The sequence below is a fragment of the Halichoerus grypus genome, chromosome 7, assembly GCF_964656455.1.
Source record: "Halichoerus grypus chromosome 7, mHalGry1.hap1.1, whole genome shotgun sequence".
NCBI lineage: Eukaryota > Metazoa > Chordata > Mammalia > Carnivora > Phocidae > Halichoerus > Halichoerus grypus.
The window spans coordinates 31,655,726-31,679,753 of NC_135718.1; the positions used below are offsets into that span (position 1 = coordinate 31,655,726).

At 37.0% G+C, this 24,028-nt stretch overlaps 1 protein-coding gene across 1 annotated transcript in view; it reads right to left on the reverse strand.

Annotated features, from left to right (window-relative positions):
* The window catches only part of CC2D2B (coiled-coil and C2 domain containing 2B), a 92,874-nt gene that overhangs the window by 29,869 nt on the left and 38,977 nt on the right, over positions 1-24,028 (reverse strand). The window contains exons 18-24 of the mRNA XM_036111641.2: positions 19,657-19,795; positions 18,320-18,523; positions 11,718-11,810; positions 11,446-11,537; positions 9,994-10,164; positions 1,999-2,095; positions 1,092-1,201 (exon numbers count right to left, since the gene is read on the reverse strand). Of these exons, the coding sequence (XP_035967534.2) occupies positions 1,092-1,201; positions 1,999-2,095; positions 9,994-10,164; positions 11,446-11,537; positions 11,718-11,810; positions 18,320-18,523; positions 19,657-19,795 (906 nt within the window). The remainder of the gene's footprint in view (positions 1-1,091; positions 1,202-1,998; positions 2,096-9,993; positions 10,165-11,445; positions 11,538-11,717; positions 11,811-18,319; positions 18,524-19,656; positions 19,796-24,028) is intronic.

Consider the following 24,028-nt stretch of genomic DNA (forward strand, 5'->3'; position numbering starts at 1 on the left):
TACGGCACAATATATATTGTGTTGGGAGTGTATATTGGTACAGTCACTAGAAAACAGTTTGGTATTATCTAGTAAAATTGAAGCTGAATTCAATTACAACCTAGCAATTCTACTCCTGGACATATATCCTAGAGCAGAGGTTCTCAAAGTATCCCCTGACTAAGTAGCATCAGTAACACCTGGGAACTTGTGAGAAATGGAATTATCAAGACCTACCCCAGACCTAGTGAATTAGAAACTATGAAGGTGGGCCCAGCAATGTTTTAAGAAGCCATATAAGTGATTCTAATGTACAAAAAAGTTTGAGAGCTACTGTCTTAAAAACAAACTCTTGCATGTGTGCTCCAGAAGAAAGTACAAGAATGTCCAGAGCAACGTTATTTGCAATAACAAAAGGTTAAAACAAGCCAAATGGACATCAACAGGAAAAAGTTACGGCATTTTAGTAAAATGTTGTATTAATTACGGCATTTTAGTCCAGTAGAAGAATACTATACAGAAGTGAAAATAAAAGAAGGAAAGAAAGGAGGAAGAGGGGAGAAAAGGTAGGAAAATAGGAAAGAAAAAAAGGGAGGAAGGATGGGAGGGAAGAAAGTTATGAGTAGGAACACAGATGAATCTCTCAAAATAATTAAGAGTAAATAAACAAGATTGCAAAAGATGATTCAATTTATACAAAGTTGAAACATCCACAAGTGAATAATACATGGTTAGGGATAAATACTTATGATATAAAATCATAGAGGGAATGTTAAACACAAATTAGTGGTTGCTACCTCTAGGGGGAAAGAAAGGGAATATAATTAGGTACTGGCTTAGTGACAGCTAGGTATTGGCCTTTGAAAGTAATGGTAATATTCTATTTTTTAAGCTGGATGGTAGATACACAGGTATTCATATTATTACTTTTCCTCAGAACTTATATTTGCATATACATTATATATATCAATACCTATGTAAGAACTATTTCATAATTTAAAAGCTTAAAAAATAAAGCCTATCTCAATCGTTAATTTCAAGCAATGGCTCAAGAAAACAATTGTGTTATTGCTCTATTTTTAGAAGCTGAGGAAAAATAGATTCCAACTTACATAAAATCTACTTTAATTTCTTCATTCCAGCATGGATGAGATCCACTTGCTGTACTGGTTTGGTATACAGTGTGTTGAAAAGAAACTTCCACGAAAGGTTGTACAGTATCCTGAAACACATAATAAATACTGACTAGATTTTTGTGCTATTTCATATAGTTGATGAAAGGTAGAAGGCCAGGAAATTACTTGTTTACTGGCTGACAACTGGATGGCTTACTTTTTCTAGTTTTTCAAACAGCTATTATTCGTTCACTCATTTAATAAACATTTATTGGTCCTACTCAATATCAGATACTTTTCTAGGATCAAAAGATAAATGGAACTGACCCTTAAGGACTTTAAAGTCTACCAGGGGAAAATAAACAGGTAAACATATAATTGCAACGAAATGTAAAAAAGAAAAGAAATATATTCAAGGTATAATAGTTACTCAGGAGAGCCAATGATTTTCTGGAGTAAGGACAAGGAGAGTTTCAGAGAGAAAACACTGATTGACCTTGAGCTTTTAAATATTAAGTAGTAAGTTTCATGTGGCCAATAATATGGAACTGTGTGGAGGCCATTCCAGACAAACGAAAGGGAAAGAGGCCTTCTAAAAGTAGAGGTTTGATATGATACTGTCTTGAGGGGGAGAGAGATGTGGCTGATTGGTAGGTAAGGGCCAGATCATCATAGATTTTTGTAAGCATCCTAAAAGAGCTTGTACCTTATTCTTATGCCCTGAGAACAGGGGAGCAGGGAATGAATTGGTTAGGATTACATCTTATAAAGAATACCTTCATTGTGTTATAGAAAATCAACTGGAAGCTTAAGACTCTAGAGATGGAGAGACCAATTAGGAGCCAGTTGTAATTCAGGGCAAACATAATCAAAATTGCACTTTATAGAAGTGTTAAATACTTACCTCATTTAAGATTTCATCCGAAGCTACTGATTCAATTGTTTCTTTATGTCTGAGGTAAGATATTGATGATTTCAAATTGGTAGGCAGATCCAAGGCTCTTCAGGAAAAACAATATAGAGATATACACTTCAGATAATTGTAACAGAGAGGAGGAATTAAGATGGCAGAGGAGTAGGGGGACCCTAAGTTTGTCTCATCCCTCGAATACAACGAGATAGTTATCAAATCATTCTGAGCACCTGAGAAATCAATTGGATGGCAAGTCTAAAAGTAGAAAAGCCACCACCTTTTGGAAGGTAGGAGGTGCGGAGCCTTGAATCTGGTGTGATAGAACTGAGGATATGGCGGTGGGGAGGGAGCCTGTTTTAGGAGGCCACTGCAAAGTATTATAAGCAGCAGAGTGCAAAATCGGAAGTTTTAGAAATCTGCTACAGTGGGGGCTGTGCCTGGCTTAAAGGTGCTCAGGTGGTGAAGTGGGACAGAATCCCAGGTGTGACACTGTGTTCTGAGGATCCCCCGTGACACAAGAAGAATGGGTGGCACCTAAGTGATGCACTGTTCCCAGACATAGGAGCATGGAAGCTGGCCAAGAACACCGAGTGTAGATGCCGGCTTTCTGCTCTGTCTTGCCATAAACTGAGAACTGTGGCATGGTCGTGGGACCACTTTGCTGGGAGGGGTCCAACAAAAGGCAGAAGCGTGGTGAGACACTCCCTGGGAGGAACATCGTGGGTTTGCCCCACGGGACTCCCTAAAATTTGGAGTTTTGAAACTCAGTCGCATGCCTGAGCTAAAAAACCTTGGACACAGGCAGGGTGAACATAGAGTTCTGATGGAAACCACGGAGACAAGTGTGATTGATTTCTCTTTTGTGAGGGCTCACTGAAGAGCGGGGGGCCACGAATTTTCAGCTCCAGGGCTAGAGAGCGAGGGGCCACCATATTCATTCAACCCATCAGCGCTGAAAGCCCTCAGGGAGCAGAACAGCGCCACCTAGTGGAGTCCAGAGCCACTTACACCAAGCCCTGCCTCCCTGCACCCTAAGGCACATTTCCATTAGGGCAAGTCCACTTGAGAATCAGGGCTTCAGGCACTCCCCCAGAAGACCAGAAGAAACAACTCACTGGCACCAGGTTTACTGGTCATAGACGGCTGCAAAGTTTCAGCTCTAGGGGAAAATAGTATCTAGAACCTTTTGTACTTTTATTCTTTAATTTTTAATTATTTTTTCAGTTATCTTATTTTTTCAATTCTTTAATTCGTTAATTTTTATTTTTATATATACTTTATATTTTTTATTTTTTGTTTCCTTTCACTGTATTTTATTTCCTTCCTTCCTCCCTTCCTTCCTTCCTTCCTCCCTTATTTTAAGATCTTGTTTCTTTTAATAAGCAGACCAAAACACACACAGGATTTAGGTTTTGTTGTTGTTAAGGCTGTTGTTGTTTTTGTTGTTGTTTTTTTTCCTTTCTTCTTTTTTCTTCTGGACAAAATGACGAGATGGAGAAATTCACCCCAAAAGAAAGAACAGGAGGTAATACTCATAGCCAAGGATTTAATAAATACGGATATAAGTAAGACATCTGAATTAGAATTTAAAACAATGATTATAAGAATACTAGCTGGGCTTGAAAAAAGCATAGAAGACACTAGATAATCCCTTACTGTAGAGACAAAAAAACTAAAATCTAGTCAGATTGAAATAAAAATCCTATAACCGAGATGCAGTCCCAAGTGAAAGCCATAAAAATGAGGATGAATGAAGCAGAAGAGAAAATCAGTGATATAGAAGATAAAATTATGGAAAATAATGAAGCTGAAAAGAAGGAAAGAAAACTATTAGATCACGACAACAAACTTAGGGAACTCAGTGATTCCATAAAGGGAATATCCAATTATAGGAGTCTCAGAAGAAGAAGAGCAGGAAAAAGGAGTAGAAGGTTTATTTGAACAAATTATAGCTGAGAACTTCCCTAATCTGGGGAAGACAACAAGCATTCAAGTCTAAGAGGCACAGAGAACTCCCCTCACAATTAACAAAAATAGGCCAACACCACGACATATTATAGTGAAACTTGCAAATTACAAAGATGAAGAGAAAATTCTAAAAGCAACTTGGGACGAGTTCCTTAACCTAAAAGCATAGACACATAAAGCTGGCAGCAGACCTGTCCACAGAGACCTGGCAGGCCAGAAAGGACTGGCATGATATAGCCAATGTGCTAAGTCGGGAAAATATGCAGCCAAGAATACTTTATCCAGCACGGCTGTCATTCAGAATAGAAGGAGAGATAAAGAATTTCCAAGACAAACAAAAACTAAAGGAATTCATGAACACTAAACCAGCCCTGCAAGAAATATAAAAGGGGACCCTTAGAGCAGGAAAGAGAGACCAAAAGCAACAAAGACTAGAAAGGAACAGAGACAATCTACAGGAACAGCGACTTTCCAGGTAATACAATGGCTCTCAATTCATATCTTTCAATAATTACTCTGAATGTAAATGGACTAAATGCTCCCATGAAAAGACACAGAGTATCAGAATGGATAAAAAAACAAGATCCATCAATATCCTGCTTACAAGAGACTCATTTTAGATCCAAAGACACCTCAGGATTGAAAGTGAGGGGATGGAGAACGATTTATCATGCTAATGGACATGTAAAGAAAGCTGGAGTAACCATCCTTATATCAGACAAACTAGAGTTTAAAGCAAAGACTGTAATAAGAGATGAAAAAGGACACTATATCATAATAAAGGGGTCTATCCAACAAGAAGATCTAACAATTGTAAATATTTATGCCCCTAACTTGGGAGCAGCCAAATATATAAACCAATGAATAACAAACTTAAAGAAACTCATTGATAATAATACAATAATAGTAGGGAACTTTAACACCTCATTCACAGCAATGGACAGATCATCTAAGCAGAAAATCAACAAGGAAACAAGGGCTTTGAATGACACACTGGACCAGATGGACTTACCAGATATATTCAGAGCATTTCATCCTAAAGCACCAGAATACACATTCTTTTCAAGTACACATGGAACATTCTCCAGAATAGATCACATAGATCGGGACTCAGCTGGAACAAAAAGATTGAGATCATACCATGCATATTTTCAGACCAAATCCTATGAAGCTCGAAGTGAACCACGAGAAAAAATTTGGAAGGACCACAAATACATGGAGGTTAATGAACGTCCTGCTAAAGAATGAATGTGTCAACCAGGAAATCAAAGAAGAATTTAAAAAATTTATGGAAGCAAATGAAAACACAACAGTTCAAAACGTTTGGGATGTAGCAAAGATGGTTAAGAGGGAAGTATATAGCAATACAGGACTTCCTCAAGAAGTAAGAAACATCTCAAATATACAGTCTAACCTTATACCTAATGGAGCTGGAAAAAGAACAGAAAATGAAGCATAAATTCAGCAGGATAAGAGAAATAATAAACTTAAGAGCAGAAATCAACGATAGAGAAATTAAAAAAAAAACAGATCAATGAAACTAGGAGTTGATTCTTTGAAAGAATTAACAAGATTGATAAACCCCTAGCCAGACTTATCAAAAAGAAAAGAGAAAACACCCAAATAAATAAAATCATGAATGAAAGAGAAGACATGGCAACCAACACCAAAGAAATATAAACAATTATAAGGGAATATTATGAGCAATTATATGCCAACAAATTAGGCAATCTGGAAGAAATGGATAAATTCCTAGAAACATATAAACTACCAAAACTGAAACAGGAAGAAATAGAAAACCTGAACAGACCCATAACTAGCAAAGAAATTGAATCAATAATCAAAAATCTCCCAACAAGAGTCCAGGGCTCAGTGGCTTCCAGGGGAATTCTACCAAACATTTAAAAAAGAATTAATACCTATTCTTCTGAAAAGATAGAAATAAAAGGAAAACTTCCAAACTCATTCTATGAAGCCAGCCTTACCTTGATCCCAAAACCAGACAAAGACCCCACTAAAAAGGAGAATTACAGACCAATATCCCTGATGAACATGGATGCAAAAATTCTCAACAAGATACCAGCTAATTGGATCCAACAGTACATTAAAAAGATTATTCACCACAACCAAGTGGGAATTATTCCTGGGCTGCAGGGGTGGTTCAACATCCACAAATCAATCAATGTGATACATCACATTAATAAAGGATAAGAACCATATGATCCTCTCAATAGAAAAATGCAGAAAAAGCATTTGACAAAATACAACATCCTTTCTTAATAAAAACCCTCCACAATGTAGGAATAGAGGGAACAGACTTAAACATCACAAAGGCCATTTATTAAAGGCCCACAGCTAATATCATCCTCAACAGGGAAAAACTGCGAGCTTTTCCCCTAAGGTAAGGAACACGACAGGGATGTCCACCCTCACCACTGTTGTTCAACATAGTACTGGAAGTCCTAGCCTCAGCAATCAGACAGCAAAAAGAAATGAAAGGCTTCCAAATCAACAAAGAAGAAGTCAAATTTTCACTCTTCACAGATGACATATACTCAGAAAACCTGTAAGGCTCCACCAAAAAATTGTTAGAACTGATACAAGAATTCAGCAAAGTCACAGGATATAAAAAATTTTTTTAAAGATTTTTTATTTATTTATTTGACAGAGAGAGAGAGAGAAAGAGAGTGCACACACAGGCGGGAGCAGCAGGCAGAGGGAGAGAGAGAAGCAGGCTCCCCACTGAGCAGAGAGCCTGACATGGGGCTCGATCCCAGGACCCCGGGACCATGACCTGAGCCTAAGGCAGAAGCTTAACTGACTGAGCCACCCAGGCACCCCCGCAGGATATAAAGTTAACACACAGAAGTCTGTTGCATTTCTATACACTAACAATGAAGCAGTAGAAAGAGAAATCAAGGAATCGATCCCATTTAAATTGCACCAAAAACCATAAGATACCTAGGAATAAACCTAACCAAAGATGTAAAGGATCTGTTCTCTGAAAACTATAGAACACTTATGAAAGAAATTGAGGAAGACACAAATAAATGGAAAAACATTCCATGTTCATGAATTGGAAGAACAAATATTATTAAAATGTCTATGCTACCCAAAGCATTCTACACATTCAATGCGATCCCTATCAAAATACCATCAGCATTTTTCACAGAGCTGGAATAAACAATCCTAAAATTTGTATGGAACCAGAAAAGACCCCGAAATAGCCAAAGTAATGTTGAAAAAGAAAACCAAAGCTGTAGGCATCACAATTCCGGACTTCAAGCTCTATTACAAAGCTGTCATCATCAAGACAGTATGGTACTGGCACAAAAACAGACACATAGATCAATGGAACAGAAGAGAGAATCCAGAAATGGACCCACAACTCTATGGTCAACTAATCTTCGACAAAGCAGGAAAGAATATCCAATGGCAAAAAGACTGCTTCTTCAACAAATGGTTTCGGGAAAATTGGACAGCCACATGCAGAAGAGTGAAACTGGACCACTTTCTTACACCATATGCAAAAATAAATTAAAATGGATGAAAGACCTAAACGTGAGACAGGAATCCATCGAAATCCTAGAGAAGAACACAGGCAGCAACCTCTTTGACCTCAGCCACAGGAACTTCTTAGTAGACACGTCTCCAGAGGCAAGGGAAACAAAGGCAAAAATGAACTATTGGGACTTCATCAAAATAAAAAGCTTTTGCACAGTAAAGGAAACAATCAACAAAACTAAAACACAACCTAAAGAATGGGAGAAGATATTTGCAAATGACATATAAGATAAAGGGCTAGTATCCAAAATCTATAAAGAACTCACCAAACTCAACACCCAAAACACAAATAATCCAGTCAAGAATTGGGTGGAAGACATGAACAGACATTTCTCCAAAGAAGACATCCAAATGGCCAACAGACACATGAAAAAATGCTCAACATCACTCATCATCAGGGAAATACAAATCAAAACCACCATGAGATACCACCTCACACCAGTCAGAATGGTTGAAATTAACAAGTCAGGAAACAACGGATGTTGGCGGGGATGCAAAGAAAGGGGAACCTTCTCACACTGTTGGTGGGAATGCAAACTGGTACAGCCATTCTGGAAAACAGCATAGAGGCTCCTCAAAAACTTAAAAATAGAGCTACCCTACAATCCAGCAATTGCACTACTAGGTATTTATCCAAAGGATACAAAAATAATGATTTGAAGGGGCACCTGCCCCCCAATGTCTATAGCAGCAATGTCCACAACAGTCAAAATATGGAAAGAGCCGAGATGTCCATCGACAGATGAACAAAGAAGTAGTATGTATGTATGTGTATATATATATATATATATATATATATATATATAATATTACTTGGCCATCAAAAAGAATGAAATCCTGCCATTTGCAATGATGTGGATGGGACTAGAGGGTTTTATGCTAAGGGAAATAAGTCAGCCAGAGAAAGACAAATACCATATGATATCACTCATATGTGGAATTTAAGAAACAAAACAGATGAACATAGGGGAATGGAAGGAAAAAGAAAATGAGATAAAAACAGAGGGAGGCAAACCATAAGAGACTCTTAATTATAGGGAACAAACTGAGGATTGCTAGAGGGGGGTGGGTGGGGGGATGGGGGTAACTGGGTGATGGGCATTAAGGAGGGCACTTGATGTAGTGAGCACTAAGTGTTCTATGCAACTGATGAATCACTAAATTCTACCCCTGAAACTAATAATACACTATATGTTAACTAAATTGAATTTAAATAAAACAATTTTTAAATAAATTATTTTAACATTAGTTTTGGTGGGAATAGGCAGAGTTTTGCCTATGTTCATGGTGATAAATAATTCAGTTACCCTAGATCTTAGATAGTTTGCTTTGGATCTTCTTATCATAGGTGGCTAGAGCTAAACATTTAATAATCACCACTCTGGTAGAGTATCTTCTAAATGCTGAATCATGGATTGGATTCAGTCTGTGGTAAAGTTTTCAATAGTCCTCAGCAAAGTAGAAAAATAAGGCCAGTGATACTTTGAGATTATATTCTTTCTATTTTGGGTGTTACAATATTCTTTCTTTTACAAATTGATGATTATAGAAAATGGTGGTGATTTTATGATGTCCTTACTTCATAAAAGTTAGCTTTTGGAATGTGCATTTGTTTTGAGAACATCAATTCTATTAGATAAATAAAGTTGTTGTTTATCAAACATAGGAAAAACTTTCAAGAGGTTTTAACCATAGATTAGTACCTAGTAAGCAAAATATTTTTCATATGTAGAATTCACTGGATGTGGTAAACATAAGATAAGTAGAGCACATTATGTGCTAAACACAGGGGGGGATACTTAATATTCCTGAGATACCTGGGTTCTAAATACCGATAATATAGGATTCATACATGAGACTAAATACAGAGACACTCGATATTCAGGACACACTAAATATACATGAGCATTTATTATTCATGATGCCTTAATTTGGCCACTAAACAGTGATCTCCATTCTAGCCCCACATATCCTCTGCTCAAAAACATAAAACTCATGGAGTGCCTGCAGAAGAGCTGAGTAAGATCTGATTTTTGCAGAGGTCAACTAAAATAACAAGTCTGAAACAGCCTACTCTCTCCTGTGTTCTACCTGCAGTCCTGAGAGGGGTCAGTGGCAGAGAACAATGCAGGTGGTGACAGCAGGGTCACAAGTGCTCACAATAGGGAACAAGGTCAAAAGGCATTTATATGATACGGCACCCCAAAATACACACGGTAAAGTTACTGTGGTCATCGCAAACTTCTGAAAATTCTTAATACATGGCAATGATGGTATGACTATCCAAATGAAGATTTCAACTTTCCTTCCATTTCTTTATACGGAGCATTAATAAAGTGCCAAGTTTCACACAAAGGACAGCATGGAAATTTACATTTAAGATAGAGCTTTTGCAAAAAAAAATTTAAAAAAAAGAGCTTTTGCAACTGTAAACATTGGTGCACACTGTCTTACCTATTAACTGTTGTGTTCCTGGTAGGAATGTTATAAGCTCGCAATATTCTGACAAGAATCTTAATATCTCCATCACAGACAGTGTGCGCTGCCACCTTTTTTCTTTCTTTCCTCTGAGGCTTTAACTTCTTTCGTCGTTCAACAAGCTTACAAATTGCATGTGTCAACTGGCTAAAGAGTAAGAAAGTGATCAGCTGCATATACCCAAGATAACTTTGTTTTAAAAGACATCAATTTTTATTTTTTATTTTATTTTACAATTTTATTTATTTATTTGACAGAGAGAGACACAGCGAGAGAGGGAACACAAGCAGGGGGAGTGGGAGAGGGAGAAGCAGGCTTCCTGCCGAGCAGGGAGCCCGATGCGGGACTCGATCCCAGGACCCTGGGATCATGACCTGAGCCAAAGGCAGACGCTTAACGACTGCGCCACCCAGGCGCCCCAAAGACATCAAATTTTAAAGTGAATTATTGTGAATAAGGCCATTATTCGGAACCATATTCTCTCCATTGTGGAGGGGAGACAGAGTTGTCTTAAGCCCAAGGAAAGAACCTTTCTCTGAGCACAGAAGAGATTCTGTGCTCACTATCATGTTGTGAGAAGATGCGATTGCCCCATGCCCTTTGGGTACATGGTCCAAGAAGAGACAAGGGCATGGAGACATCATTCCACAAAGACATGATGTTCTTTCAGAATATTATTCATTTTTCAGGAATCACTCTCTTGAAAGTGATTAGATACTCAACTTTTCTACAGGCTCTGAAACAGGAGTTAGTAACACAAGCTGTAATTCCACAAATCCATGGAATTACAGCTTTATGGTCACACTCATTTCCACCCCCTCAAAAAATGAAAATAAAATACAATAGATTTCAGCATCCAAGCCAATTAAAACCATATTGGTCACACTAGGAATCTGCAAGTGGCCCCAGGGAGGATTCCCAGAAACATGGCATCCCTACTCCTAGTCCTACCCCTAAGGTTCAGAGATAGAACAGTATGAGAATTGAGTTGAGCCAAAGGCTCCCCCACCTGCTGCCTGTGGGTTGTAGCACCCACGGATGGCTGAGGATTTTTGAAAGGGAGAGATTATAGGCTTAGTATGCGGTGCTGCCAGCAACTTTTCCAGGAGCGGCTCCAGGACAGGAAAATCTTAGGACAAAACTAATTTGGGACAAAGGTATTTCTTTTCTTTTTCTTTCCTGCCCTAAAAACTATCAATAAGGAGAGGGTTAAAAACCAGTACTATGCAACTGAAAACACCCATCATATAGGTATGTCCAAAATGCAATTTTAAAATAAGCAAATATATTTTAAGTCACTATATTTCACTTTATGCCTTGTAAAGGCATCCTCTGACATGTAACTTAATATTAAAACAGAGAACTTTGAGGGCATTAGCTTAAAGCTTTATATTTCATATTTAAAAAATAATAATTTTTACAATGTACCTTGCAGATACAATTTCTTCATAATCAGCCACAACATCTGATAAGTTAAATTTGCTAACTTTGACAATTCTTTTCATTATCAACCTTCTTATCTACAAAAAATATATTTAAAGAAAGAATAGTTAATATTTGAAGATTAAGTATTTACAATGCTATTGGTGCCACCATTTTTTTAGTCTTAATTTTTGCAAGCAATGAATGTAAAGGGAGATTAGGAGGATTTCACAAAAGTAAATGCAAACATACTGATAATACTATTTTGTTATTGTTACCTTTTTCAGAAAATTGGCAGAATTAATCCTTTGTGCAGTAATAGAATTGACATCTGAAATGGAGATATCCTTCTCTGTCTGACTTTCATATTCCTAAACAGAGAATTAAGTTAGTTTTACCTCTTCAATGTAACAGAGTTCAGAGTATGATGCACTGCAATAAGATATAAAATATTAAATATTCAGTTCATGTGTGGGAGACACTGGCAACACTCTGGCATAAGAGAAGAAAACATTTCTTTCAGATTCTCCTACTGAGCATTAGCTAAGAACAGCTTTTGTCCATATTTCATTTGTTTCTAGGATGAGGTCCATTCATCTTTTAAAATAGATAATGTTGGGGTGCCTGGGTGGCTCAGTCAGTTAAGTGTCTGCCTTCAGCTCAGGTCATGATCCCAGAGTCCTGGGATCAAGCCCCACATCGAGCTCCCTGCTCAGCGGGGAGTCCGCTTCTCCCTCTCCCTCTGCCCCTCCCTGCATCTTGTGCTCTCTCTCTCTCACACTCACTCTCTCTCTAATAAATAAATAAAATCTTTAAAAAAACATAGAAAAATTAAAACAGTATAACGTTGAGAAAAAATTATGATTGAGAAAATTATGAGAAAATGTGAAAATGACGGCAAAATATTCTTTATGCATGCATTTACCTGGCAATCACTGAAAAGAAAACATATGTGAAGTAGTATAGTATCAATAACTTTAATTTTTAACTTCTAACTTTATTTTTTTAAGTGTTTTTTAAGTAATCTCCACACCCAATGTGGGACTCGAATTCACAACCCCAAGATCAAAAGTTGCAGTCTCCACCAACTGAACCAGCCAGGTGCCCCTTAACTTCTAACTTTAAAAAGTTTATCAATAACATTAATTTTGCATCCAGCAGTTGGTATAAGATTATTTGTCAGGCTGCTTCATCTATATAATTCAGAATAAATCTGCATCTGTTAAATCTGCATTTGTGGGATACATCCCTAGTGCACATGGAAATTGTTTTACATTATGGATAACACTAATGACTACACAAAAATAATGAAGTAGATACTTTAGAACTTTTAGCCATGTTACAACGAACATTCTTTCATCCGAAAGTAATTTATTTGTTCTTCTGATTATCTGCAAGAAATCTTGAATTTAGTTCTGTTGGTAAGTAACAACTTTTACTTAAAGATATATTAATATTTCATATCACTTTACTCTTTATTAATTTATAGGAGCTACTTAAATATTATAATATCTAGATATTAATTTTTTGTTATATGTGTTGCAAATATATTGTCTTAATCTGTAGGGTTTAATTTTAATATCAAATTCATTAACCTTTTTTTAAATTTATACTTTTTGTGTTTTAAGAAATACTTTCTTTTTTTTTTTTTAAGATTTTATTTATTTATTTGACAGAGAGAGAGAGAGACAGGAGAGAGGGAACACAAGCAGGCGGAGTGGGAGAGGGAGAAGCAGGCTCCCCGGTGAGCAGGGAGCCCGATGCGGGGCTCAATCCCAGGACCCCGGGATCATGACCTGAGCCGAAGGCAGACGCTTAACGAATGAGCCACCCAGGTGCCCTAAGAAATACTTTCTTACCCCAAGATTAAGATATCCATTTAAAGTTTTGCTTTTCACATGTAACCCTTTTCTTATTAAGTTTTTTATTTTAATTCCAGCATAATTAACATAATTCACATGTAGTCTTCATTACACATGGTATTTATTCCTTTTGTGAGGTCTGAATCTAATTTTATTTCTTTCTAGACAGATGACCAGAACTGCTTAACAGATAGTCCATCTTTTTTTCTTAAGATATTTTTTTAATTTAAAGATTGTATTTATTTATCAGAGAGCGAGTGAGCACAAGTAGGGGAAGTGGTAGGCAGAGGGAGAAGCAGGCTCCCTGCTGAGCAGGGAGCCCCATGCAAGACTCCATCCCAGGACCCCGGGATCATGATCTGAGCTGAAGGCAGACGCTCAACCAACTGAGCCACCCAGGTGCCCCTTTTTAAAGATTTTTTTTATTTATTCATTTGAGAGAGACAGAGAGAGTGAGTGAGAGCATGAGCAGGGGGGAAGGGCAGAGGGAAAGGGAGAAGCAGACTCCCCACTGAACAGAGAGCCTGACTCGGGGGCTCGGTCCCAGAACCCCGAGATCGTGACCTGAGCCAAAGGCAATGGCTTAACCCACTGATCCACCCAGGTGCCCCAAAAGCCCATTCTTTTCCAACTGATTTGTGATTATACCTATCAAATATAAAGTTTCCACATATGCATAGTAAGTCTGTTTTGAGGCCCTCTGTTCTATTTCACTGGTTTGGAATTGCATAACTACATTTACAAAATAACTTGGGGAGAACTGGCATCCTACAATGCTGGCACCTTACAACTTCCTATCAGTGAACATTTACTCAGATTTTTTTTTACATCATTCAAAATGTTTTATAATTTTCTCCATTAAGTCCTTGCTAGCCAGTTGTCCCACATTCCAAATTTGATTGTTTCCTTGCGGTGCCATTTAACTTGTTTCTCTATTCCTCATACTTCTTGTTAAACAAATTAATCTAAAGTCTTAATTTGATTCAGATTACACATTTGTGGCAAGGATACTTCATACATAATGTTGTATATTTCATACTGTGTCATATAAAGGGCAATAATGTCTTTTATTAGTGCATTAGTTTTCTCTTCCTGCTGTAACAAATTATCACAAATCAAGTTGCTTCAAACAACACAAATTTAGTATCTCACAGTTCTGTAGGTGAGAAGTTCCAGTTGTCTCAGCTGGTTTCTTGCTCCAGGTTTCACAAGGTTGATGTCAAATTGTAGGCCAGCTGGGTTCTTATCAGGAAGATCTGGGAAGGATCTGTTTCCAAGCTCCTTGACGTTGTTGGCAGAATCCAGTACCCTGCAGCTTTGCGACTGAGGTCTCCTTCCCTTGCTGCCGTCAGCTAGGGACCACTCTTAGCTTCCAGGGACCTCTCTCCAGTCTCTGCAGGTGGTCCTCTAAGTCTCTGAGCCAGCAACTACATGTTTAATCCTTCTCATGACAAATCTCTCTGATTTCTCTTGCTGCAGTTTTTGCTTCCAGCTGGAAAAATGTCTCTGCTTTTAAAGGCTCATGTAATTAGATTAGGTCCCACCCAGATAATGCAGGATAATCTCCCTATTTTAAACAATGTAACACAACATATTCACAGGTTCTGGGGATTAGGGAATGGACATCTTTAGGGGGCCATTATTCAGCCTACCACTATTAATAAGATTAAGTTGGATCACTGAGTCAAGACAGCTAGATATCTCCATTGTAGAGGTACAATGTTCCTTTTGCAATAAAAAATTAGTCATTTTAAATATGGATATTATAGTGAACAAATTTACTAGTTGTGACAGTTTGCTGTAGTTTCTCTTATGTTTTCTATGTAGACAAATGTATTTTCTGTAAACAAGGGCAATTTGTCTTTTCTAATTCTAATTTTCTTCTTTCTGTCTTAATGCATTGGCTCTTAGTGGTAGAGATGTTGGCGGGCATCCTTCCGTTGTTCAGATTAATGGGAAAATTATTGTCTATCCACTAAGTATAATGTTTGCATAGGAGCCTATGAGGAAATGGATTTCGGATCATGTTCCTTACACCAACTCAGTTCAGAGCCATACAATTAATAGGGTATTGAATCACAGTCAAGAGGCAGATTATAAGGAATAGGTTTTCCAGAATGCTGAAAAGCTGGAAACAGAGATTTTGTTCAGGGACACCTGGGTACTGGCTCTATTTCTTTTCTTGAAGGAAAATATGGCCTTAGTGACCTTGACTTGGGATCAAGAACCAAAGGAGGCCAATGTTTGTAAACATTCCCTTAAATGGAAGTGCATTTACCATGTAAGTATTAATTCTCCTGGAGTAGTTAGGTAAACCTTGCCTATTGTGTACAGGGGTTTTTTGTTTGTTTAATTGATTTTTTGTTTGTTTTATTAACTCTGGCAAAACCCTGTTCTGTGTGGACAGGTCACAAGAAGCTTACCCCCCATTACGGTACCAAAGTCCAGGAAAAACCAGCATCTAATTTGTTGCAGCTGTCCTGTCCTGTGTTCTGCTCTGCTTTCTGTATGTTTCTGCATTACTAGCTAATTACATCTAAAACTCAATGTAATCAGCCAGTGGGTATGTGGTACCTTCTTGTCTCTCCTCCCACCCTCTCAATTCCACAATTTAGAAGAAGCACTTCTTTCAATGCAGTTCACATCAGCAGAAAAACCCAAAATGTTGTAACATTCTTAATCAGTTTAAAGAAGTTCTCTTCTAAGGAAACAATCAACAAAACTAAAAGGCAACCTAAAGAATGGGAGAAGATATTTGTAAATGACATATCCAATAAAGGGTTAGTATCCAAAATATATAAAGAACTTATAAAACTCAACCCCCCCAAATCCAATTAAAAAATGGGCAGAAGACATGAACAGACATTTATCCAAAGAAGACAAACAGATGGCCAACAGACACATGAAAAGATGCTCATCATCACTTATCATCAGGGAAAGGCAAATCAAAACTACAATGAGATATCACCTCACACTTGTCAGAATGGTTAACATCAACAACACAAGAAACAACAGGTGCTGGCAAGGTTCTGGAGAGAGGGGAGCCCTCTTGCACTGTTGGTGGGAATGCAAAATGGTATAGCCACTCTGGAAAACAGTATGGAGGTTGCTCAAAAAGTTAAAAATAGGACTACCCTACGATCCAGCATTTGCACTACTGGGTATTTACCCAAAGAATACAAAAACACTAATTCAAAAGGATACATGCACCCTATGTTTATAGGAACATTATTTACAATAGCCAAGATATGGAAGCAACCCAAGTACCCATTGATTGATAAATGGATAAAGATGGGGTATATGTATACAATGAAATATTATTCAGCCATAAAAAGAATGAAATCTTGCCATTTGCAACAACATGGATGGAGCTAGAGAGTATAATGCTAAGTGAAATAAGTCAGTCAGAAAAAGACAAATACCATATGATTTCACTCATATGTGGAATTTAAGAAACAAAACAAACAAGCAAAGGGGAGAGAGAGAGACACACACACACACACAAACCAAGAAACAGACTCTTAACTATAGAGAACAAACTGATGATTACCAGAGGAGGGGGGGTGAGGGGGATGGGTGAAATAGGTGATAGAGATTAACAGTGCACTTGTGATGAGCACCGGGTATTGTATGGAACTACTGAATCACTATATTGTACATCTGAAACTAATATAACACTATATGTTAACTAACTGGAATTAAAATAAAAACTAAAAAAAGAAGAAATTCCCTTTTAATTCTAGTATACTAAGAGCTTTCATCATGAATGAGCACTGATTTTATTAAATGCCTTTTGGGCATTTATCAAGAGGAGCGTATTTTTCCTTCCTTAATTATGTTAATGTGATAAATTATATTAATTGATTCCCTAATTAAATTAGCTTTGTTATGTGAAAACAAATCCTCTTAGATTATAAAGTATAATTACATATTTATATACAACACATTGCTTTCCAATTTGTTGAATTTTTATTAGTAATTTTACAACTATGCTCACAAGTAAAATGATCTAAAATGATCATTTCCTGCTCTCCTTGCCCAATTTTGGTATGAAAGTTATATCAGACTCAGAAAATGAGTAGGATTACTTTCTTTTCTGTTCTCTGAATAGTTCGAATAAGATAAGGAAAGCTCCTAGTTTCAAGAGCAGAAACTGTTCCTCTTTTATGATGTTATATTCCCGATTATGCTGAGCCTTGTGCTTTGCCTGTCGCAGTTTATGGAACTGTAGAATTGAATTCAATCACTGAGAGAAGCAGCAGGAGGAAACTGAATAACTTTCTAGCTATTCTAAGCTATTCTCAGGCCTTCCCACTGCAGTTTGCTAACTGAAGTTCCTAAGGTCTCAAAACAGGAGACTGACCATAATTAAAAGTTGGGAAATGTTTTCCGAAGCCGAATACCAATTGGCCAGTTTGTGATTACATATATTTCTACTCACCCATGTTTGTGGAAGTCATAAATTATCTGCAAATCCTATTGTTATATGACTATAATAGTCAAATGTGCTAACTGGTGGTGCTAGGACATTGTCATTGAAAAATCATTAATTTGCATTTCCCCTTTCACCTCTGAGCCACACCAAAAGAGTCTCCAGACAGTCCATTTGGTTCAGAACATGAGTGTCCTTGAGTTTTAAACGTAATGAGTCCTGTATAGTTTTGTTTGTGTATCCTCTAAATTAGGGTTTACAAGCTAAAGGATGGCTGTGTGGCAACAATAAAAACAAACACACACTATTTTTTAAAACAATTTTTATTTACTATTAAGTGGCTTATTGCAATTTACTTTCAGTCCCGAATAAAATGAAGACAAATATCGAAGATTTTATCCATTTCTTTCTTATTGATAATAACCAAAGTTAAATTAATAAGTCTATTATAACCTATTTTTAAAAGTGTTCTTTTAAAATAGGTTTTTTAATATAAACTTATTAGTTAAAAAATTAAGATAGATTTAAAGCAGCAAAAATATTAATTTATCATACAATAAGCAATATTCAAATAGAAGCCACATACCTGGAAGTCTAAATCTGGAATATCTTTGTCGTAAAGGGGTATTTGCTGCAGAAGGAAAATGTCTAATTGACCTGCATTTCTAAGTTGCAATAGCTGGAAACGTTTACTCTTTTTCATTTCTTCTTCAGAAACAAAGTTAAATTCATCTTGCAACTGTTCAAGACGAAAATATTTTGGAATATCCTGTCCTTTATGTTTCATGTACTATAAAACATAAATAATATAGCCTTTACTTAAAATATTAATTTTTTTAAATTTGGGAATTATTTCAAAACACTTTTTTCCCCTCAACTGTGAGATGTTAGAGTTGCCATATATGTAGGAAAAGGAGCAGTGAATCTATACAGAGATAGAATCTGGAAAAAAAAAGAAAAGAAAAGAAAAAATAGAATCCAGCCTACATAGCTTTCCAACATTTTCCTGGTCATGACTAAAATGAAAAATGAAAATATTTATATTGCACACTGGGTTAAAAGATGAGACTATTCGTATCTGTTTACCATAAATGTTGAGAAAGGATCAATATTTCTGTATACTTGTAACAAACAGAACACTCTAGTTGGGAAGCTGTGATCTAGGGAAGCTTAACTGCAATAATCTATGCATTGTTTTATTCAATAAATGCAAATGTGCGTACACGGTACATGCATGCCAGGAAGAGTGCTAGCTACCAAAGATTTATTCACTGTAGTTCTAAAAGGAAAGATAAAACACAGAATGAATAGCTACAGTAAAGGGCAGAATGATATCAGAGTCATAGAAGTTATAAAAAGAAAAAAAGTTAACAGGAAGGAATGGAAAGAAGGGCCCATATCTAACTGAGGTTCTCAGGGAAACCTTTATCAGACTTGCAGGCTACCAAGATAGCCACCTAGGGTGCCCTTCTAGGCAGAGGGAATGACATGAATAAAGGTATGAAGAATGCATGTTTGAAGCACACAGAGCAGTTCAGGTGGTTATAAAAAAGAATAGGAGAAGTGAACAGTTAATGGAGTCACTGAGGGAAGGAATGTGTCTATAAATCATCTTTATATCCCTAGCATCTATAATACCATGGGTACTCTGTAGTTGTACAAGAGATGCTAGCCTGGAGTTTAGCCTATAGGATGCCCTGCAGGTTGCTAAGTAACGGCAGAGTACCAACCATCAGGCCTAAAGTAGCAATTATTTCAGTTGTTGAAATTCTAACTGCCTTTACAATACTGTAAAACTGGTTGAAAATCGTATCTGTCCTCAGATTTATCTTTATATGCCTCCTGGTGCCTAGAAAAACTGAAGTATAAGGGGGTAGAGCTTAGGAAATAGAATATACAGTACTGATATTTGCTATAACTTACCATAAGAAATTCCATTAAATCAGAATATTCTGGATTATTTGGATCAATTTTTACTTCATTTGCCCACTCAAAAAGCTTCTGTGCATTAATGAACCATGGAATTCCAGGAACCCCTCTTGCATCTACATTCCTTAACACACTAACATAGAGAAAAATATCTTGTGAATTTGCATACAATATCCAAGTTATACATCTATTATACAGGGTAAAACCTACCCATTTCAGGTAGTTAAAGATAAAACCTATGCATCCTCTGCATTTCAGGATAAAACAGAAGATTTAGATGTGATATCACTCTTGGTTCTTCTCACATTCTAATTTGTATCCTAGCTTTTTCATAAATGTCTACCCCCACCCTTAAGAGACAGTAAGCTTCTTAAGGGTAAAGTCTGTAAATATCCATCTTTGCCATCTCCACCTGGTGTAGTAGCTAAAACATAGTAGATGCTGAAGGGAATAGTGCTTGCTGAATGTACTTTGTAAACCCTGAGGATAGTAACTTGTTAAATATTTTCTTTCCATAGGATGTACAATATTGCAATTTAATCAAGATGTTAGCTCTGGCAAAATTAATAAAGTCCACAACATAAAAAGAATCTTCAGGCTCGATCTATACAATTGAAACATAATACAGAGTAATACAATTAACTGGGAAGTATTCTGCCAGAAGAATATCTCTGTTTGGTCACATGTGGCCGCCTTGAGAAGTTGGAGAGCTGCAAGAGCCTAGACTCATAATTCATCCTTGGTGGGACCTCAGCTATAGGCTAAGTGAAGAAGAAATTCAACCCTAAACAGTAAGGATTTCTTGAAAATCATCAATTATCCCAGTTATTTAGTCTCTCTCTTCATAGAAAATTTGCCTCATCATGTGTAATTACAGGGACTTGGACTAGAAAATCTCCAAGATCCTTTCTATAAATTAATTCAAGAAACATTCCAGTCCATAAACTGGGAGTCCAGAAATACAGTTCTGACTCAGATTCAATAATGTCTTAACCCAAACGTGGACACTATCTTATACTGTCTACTTTCCGTCAGCATCTATTCATATTCCTATGATGAATCTTGGAAAGCTATTGCTAACAAAGCCAATGCCTGGTATGACAGGATATAAGCAAAATTACAAATAGGTGAAGTATGAGTATTCTTCCTTTCTTTAATTCCTATTTCTGTCCTTATATTTGAACTGTTTTTGATATCTTTGTCACAAGAGATCTCTAGGGCCTGAGATCTGATTTCTTACACCATCATGTAAGAAATTTTCCTTCTCATAGGAAGAGTCCTAGCCCAGGTCACAAAGCCTGAGGCAAAGCTTACATGTTAATTAACAGATCAGGGAGGGAAACTTATCCAGTTATAGCCTTAAAATAAAAAAGAAGTTGTAAATGGATTTCAATGTACTCCCACGATTTCTGCCTTAGGGAAGGTAATAAAGACCTCAGAACATCTCCGGCCTTTGCTACAATGATTCCTCCAGCCACCCCTATAGGTGTTCAGCTATGGGCTACGGTGAAATCCCTCTGTCACCTGGACTCCCTTCTCCACAACCAAATGCCAAGCAAGGAACACAATTCAGTGGCATTAAGTATACTCACAGTGTTGTACAACCACCATCGCTACCCTATTTCCAGAATTTTTATCATTCCAAACAGAAACTCTGTTAAACAACAGCTCCCCATTCCTCCCTACCCCCAACTGCTGGCTTTGTATCTCTATGAATTAAGGGGGAAAAAAAGTAAAGTTATTAGAGAGGAAAGACAGACTGTCTACAAAACACCAACATGGCAGACTTTTAAACAGGAATGATAAATCCCAGAAGATTATGCAATTATAGCTTCAAAGTGTCAAGGGAAAATAAGTATCAACCTCAGATGTTACACCCAAACTATTATTCAAGAATGAGGACAAAATAAAGATATTTTCAGATATACAAAAACTAAACAAATTTGCTAGCCACAGAGGCTGACTGAAAGAATCAATAAAGGAGCAGATTTTCATCAGGAAAAGTAAATGTAGAATGAAAGTGTGGAAGATAAAGAGGTGCAAACACAAAAGTCAACTAACTATGTCAGAAAATTTCATTAACTAGTGAGCATAAGAAAATGGTTTATATTTTAAAAATGTGTTAAATGAAAACTCTGGACAATAATCACTGAGATTCGAGAAGTGTGCTCAATGTGGTATTAAAGTATTCCAAGATCTTTTGGTTCACTGCTTCATCTCAAGCTCATCGATGAATGAATAAATGAATGAGTAAATCAGAGAATTACATGAATACTTTCTTTTGGATCTTCTTGCTCTGAAGGATAGCTCCAAGCTCCGACTCTCACAAGTCAGCCCTGCCTTTTGGAGCACCCATCCCAGGTTCCTGGAACCCGGGCTCAGCACCAGCCCTTGAGCACCCACAACTGTAGAAGAGAGTTCTGGAACCAACCACTCCCATCACGGAGGCCCCAACTCTAAAGTTTTACTTCAAGTTAACTTCATTAGAGAGTGCTCTGGACTTTGAAACCTCCTTTGCAATTCACTGCCTCTTGAAATCTGGCATCTGTCCCAATCTTTCACAGAACTGCTCTCAATCTTTTGTAAACCTGAGTTCCCAAGTAGGTGGAACTGCTAACTGCAGCATCACAGAAGCCGTTAGAGAAAGGACTTCAAGAAGCAAAATGATGAGGATAAGCCAATGAATCTGGCCAGAAGGTCACTGGTAGTGTTCAGGAATAAAGGGGTTGAGTTAGGGAGGGAATGTGTGAATAAAAAGTGGAGGCTTTGTACACAGATCAGTAGACCACACAAATGAGGACTTGGACAGGAAAAACAGCCAAGACAGGTTTTCAGGGTTTAATCAAATGCTTGGGTTTTTCTTTGTTTTAAAACAAAGAAGGCTTCTTGAATACAAAAGACGAACAGCTTAGGGAAATGGAAGAGTTAAAGATAATGTAAGAAAAGGATATAAATACGTCATCAAGATCCTAAAGGAGACAAAGAAAAGTGCCTAATTACCTGTATAAAAGTTAGCTTTAGAGTAAGAAGAACAAATATTTGACTCCAAAAAGAAAGTGAAGAATAGTATGAGGAGACAAAGATTGGAAATAGCTGCAGTGGGGACAATGCTGGAGAAAAATGAAGAAATACAAGCAAATAATGGTTCAGAGTTTTAAAAGCTTATTCACTAGCACCAAAATGGATTATCTTTATTAATTGTCCATTTTTCTCTAAATGCGTTTATTCAGGTCTCTAAGAAGATGACCTTGTTTACTTAGCAAAACAAGGACATCATCAAAATTGCGTTCCTGTCTACACAGTGATTTCCGTTTCCTTCTCTGATTTAAAGAGGTATTTCCTCTTCTACAGAGCCAAGCTATCACTCGCGTTCTGGTTCGATATCTTCTTGACTCTGAAGGATCTCATACTCTTTCTAATACATTCTGGCTCTTTTTCTATGGATTTCATCACTTATTCTAAGAAGATAAAAATTAGAAACCTATACTTTGATTCTATTGTCTCTCTTATTTTCAGCCTCTTTTTAAAACTTCTTGGTAAGTAATCTACAAATACCTTAGCCTCTTCAACATCAATTGCTGAGTACTACTGACACTTTGTTTTTTTCCTCTAAAACTATTGCCAAGAAAAGCATTTATGAACACTTACTATGGATCTGGCCGTTTGCCACTGGCTTTATAGTGTTCTCACTGTTATTTTTAAAATAGTCTCTAATTTCAGTTTTGATTTCCTGTTTAATCCAAGTTATTTATAGCAATGTTTTAAATTTTAAAAATTATTTTTTTTCAGAGCAAGACTGATCAGAAAGTGCAGTTTCCATATGTCCCCTACCCGCCTCCAACCTGCAGTCTACTCTACTATCAATATCTTGTACCAGTTATAATTTATTACATTCATTGCAATAAAAGAGTTGCATTTGTTATAATCAACGACTGACACATCATCAGCACTCAAAATCCACAGTTTACATTAGGGTTTACTCTTGGTGTTGTACATTCTATGGGTTTTGACAAATACATAATGACATGTATCTATAATTATAGTATCATACAGATAGTAGTTTCACTGCCCTAAAAATCCTGTGTGTTCTGCCTATCCATCCCTGTTTCTTCCTAACGCCCGGCAACCACTGATATTTTACTGTCTCCATAGTTCTGACTTTTCCATAATGTCATATAGTTTGGGTACAACAATGTTTTTTTTTAATTTAATTTAATTTTAATATGTTATGTTAGTCACCATACATCATTAGTTTTTGATGTAGTGATCCATGATTCATTGTTTTCGTATAACACCCAGTACTCCATGCAGTACGTGCCCTCCTTAATACCCACCACCAGGCTCACCCATCCCCCTCCCCCCTCCC